Source organism: Penaeus chinensis, chromosome 9, assembly GCF_019202785.1.
Source record: "Penaeus chinensis breed Huanghai No. 1 chromosome 9, ASM1920278v2, whole genome shotgun sequence".
NCBI classification, from domain to species: Eukaryota; Metazoa; Arthropoda; class Malacostraca; order Decapoda; family Penaeidae; genus Penaeus; species Penaeus chinensis.
Genome location: NC_061827.1, coordinates 894,284 through 895,848, shown reverse-complemented (window position 1 = coordinate 895,848; position 1,565 = coordinate 894,284). Strand labels below are relative to the sequence as shown.

General features: G+C 38.3%; 1 protein-coding gene across 1 annotated transcript in view; it reads right to left on the bottom strand.

Annotated features, from left to right (window-relative positions):
• Positions 1–701: 701 nt before the first annotated feature.
• The window catches only part of LOC125028879 (peroxisomal N(1)-acetyl-spermine/spermidine oxidase-like), an 11,880-nt gene continuing 11,016 nt past the window's right edge, over positions 702–1,565 (bottom strand). The window contains exon 12 of the mRNA XM_047618456.1: positions 702–1,490. Coding sequence (XP_047474412.1) covers positions 1,368–1,490 — 123 coding nt within the window. The 3' untranslated portion in view covers positions 702–1,367. The remainder of the gene's footprint in view (positions 1,491–1,565) is intronic.

Genomic DNA, 1,565 nt, shown 5'->3' with positions numbered 1-1,565 from the left:
TACATATTCTTTTTAATGAATGCAGCATATTTTGTAATAATTAGAATGTGTGTGCATTGTCATAATAGTAATGAAATAAGAAAAAAGAAATTATCTAAGATTTTGTTTCTATGTGCATCGGTGACTGAATGGGTGCAAGGTCTTGTTTCCCAGTTTAAGACCATGCTCGATTTTCAGAATAGTTTTCTTTTTCATTATTATGTTTATAGAACGTAAAATCCCTGAAATTTTCTGTGGTAAAACTATCATTACTCGAAAAGTTTTAGCACACACACGCGCGCACACACACACGCACGCACGCACGCACGCACGCACGCACGCACGCACGTACGCACACACACACACACACACACAGACACACACACACACACACACACACACACACACACACACACACACACACACACACACACACACACACACACACACACACACACACAGACACACACACACACACACACACACACACACACACACACACACACACACACACACACACACACACACACACACACACGAATAAAATGTAAAATCCCTGAAATTTCATGGATATGTTAATTTTATGTGTATGATAATTTATGTTTATGCTAATCATAATCGAAGTGTATGTTAATCATCTACTCTCTCGATTATAAGAAAACAATAAATGAACAAATGACACGGGGAAAAACTATAAGAATAGATAAATAAATAAGCATAAATTTGAAGAAACAGTTTATAGCAGACAAAATACAATGACTGCCATTTGTTATTAATTTCTACGTTTTCTTTCACTGGCGATTAACAAAAGTGGAGAAAATATGCAAGTAAAGAAAAGGAGAGAGAGAAAACACGAGATAATGCTGAATCCGGTTAATTGGAAAACAGTACAACAGTCTTTCAAGTTAATTTACGTACACATTTCCGACTGCACTGAAATCTAATTTCTTTTTTCACTAAATGATTGCTTTGCATTTATTATACTGACTTTGTTGTATCCTGCCATGATGTTACAAGAACCGAGTTTGACTGAGAACAAAATACTGGCTCCGTTTTTTTTTCTTAACAAAGGATATGTATAAGTTACTCCTTTAATATAAAATGAAGGTGCAAGTAACCGATCACCTTTTTAAATATCTAGACCATGACACCCCTTTTAAGATCCATAATACCTGACAATGACAACTTATGACAGTGCAGGTGTCCTGGATAAAATAAAGACATGCCCAAATGGGAAAATGCGCGTCCTCATATCATTAACAAAACAGGACTGCAACTCTGGGAAACAAACATTAGCCAATAATAAAGGTTTAGGAAAGACCACAATGCGGAGAACATGTTCAAGAAAGGGAAGGGATCGAAGTCACTGCAAACGTAAGCAAATGTATTTATTCCCTTCCTGGTTTGAGGATATCGAGGAGTCTGTATCCTTCCCTCTCGCCTGTGTCATACGCCCCGTCGACCGTGCCGTAGCGGGTGCTGTGTGTGTGCTCTCCAGCCCACATCACGACCTGGAACGTAGTCATTTTTAGTGCCCTTTTATCATTATGCTTTAGTTCCGTCGTTTCATTGCGAATGGGGGTTGG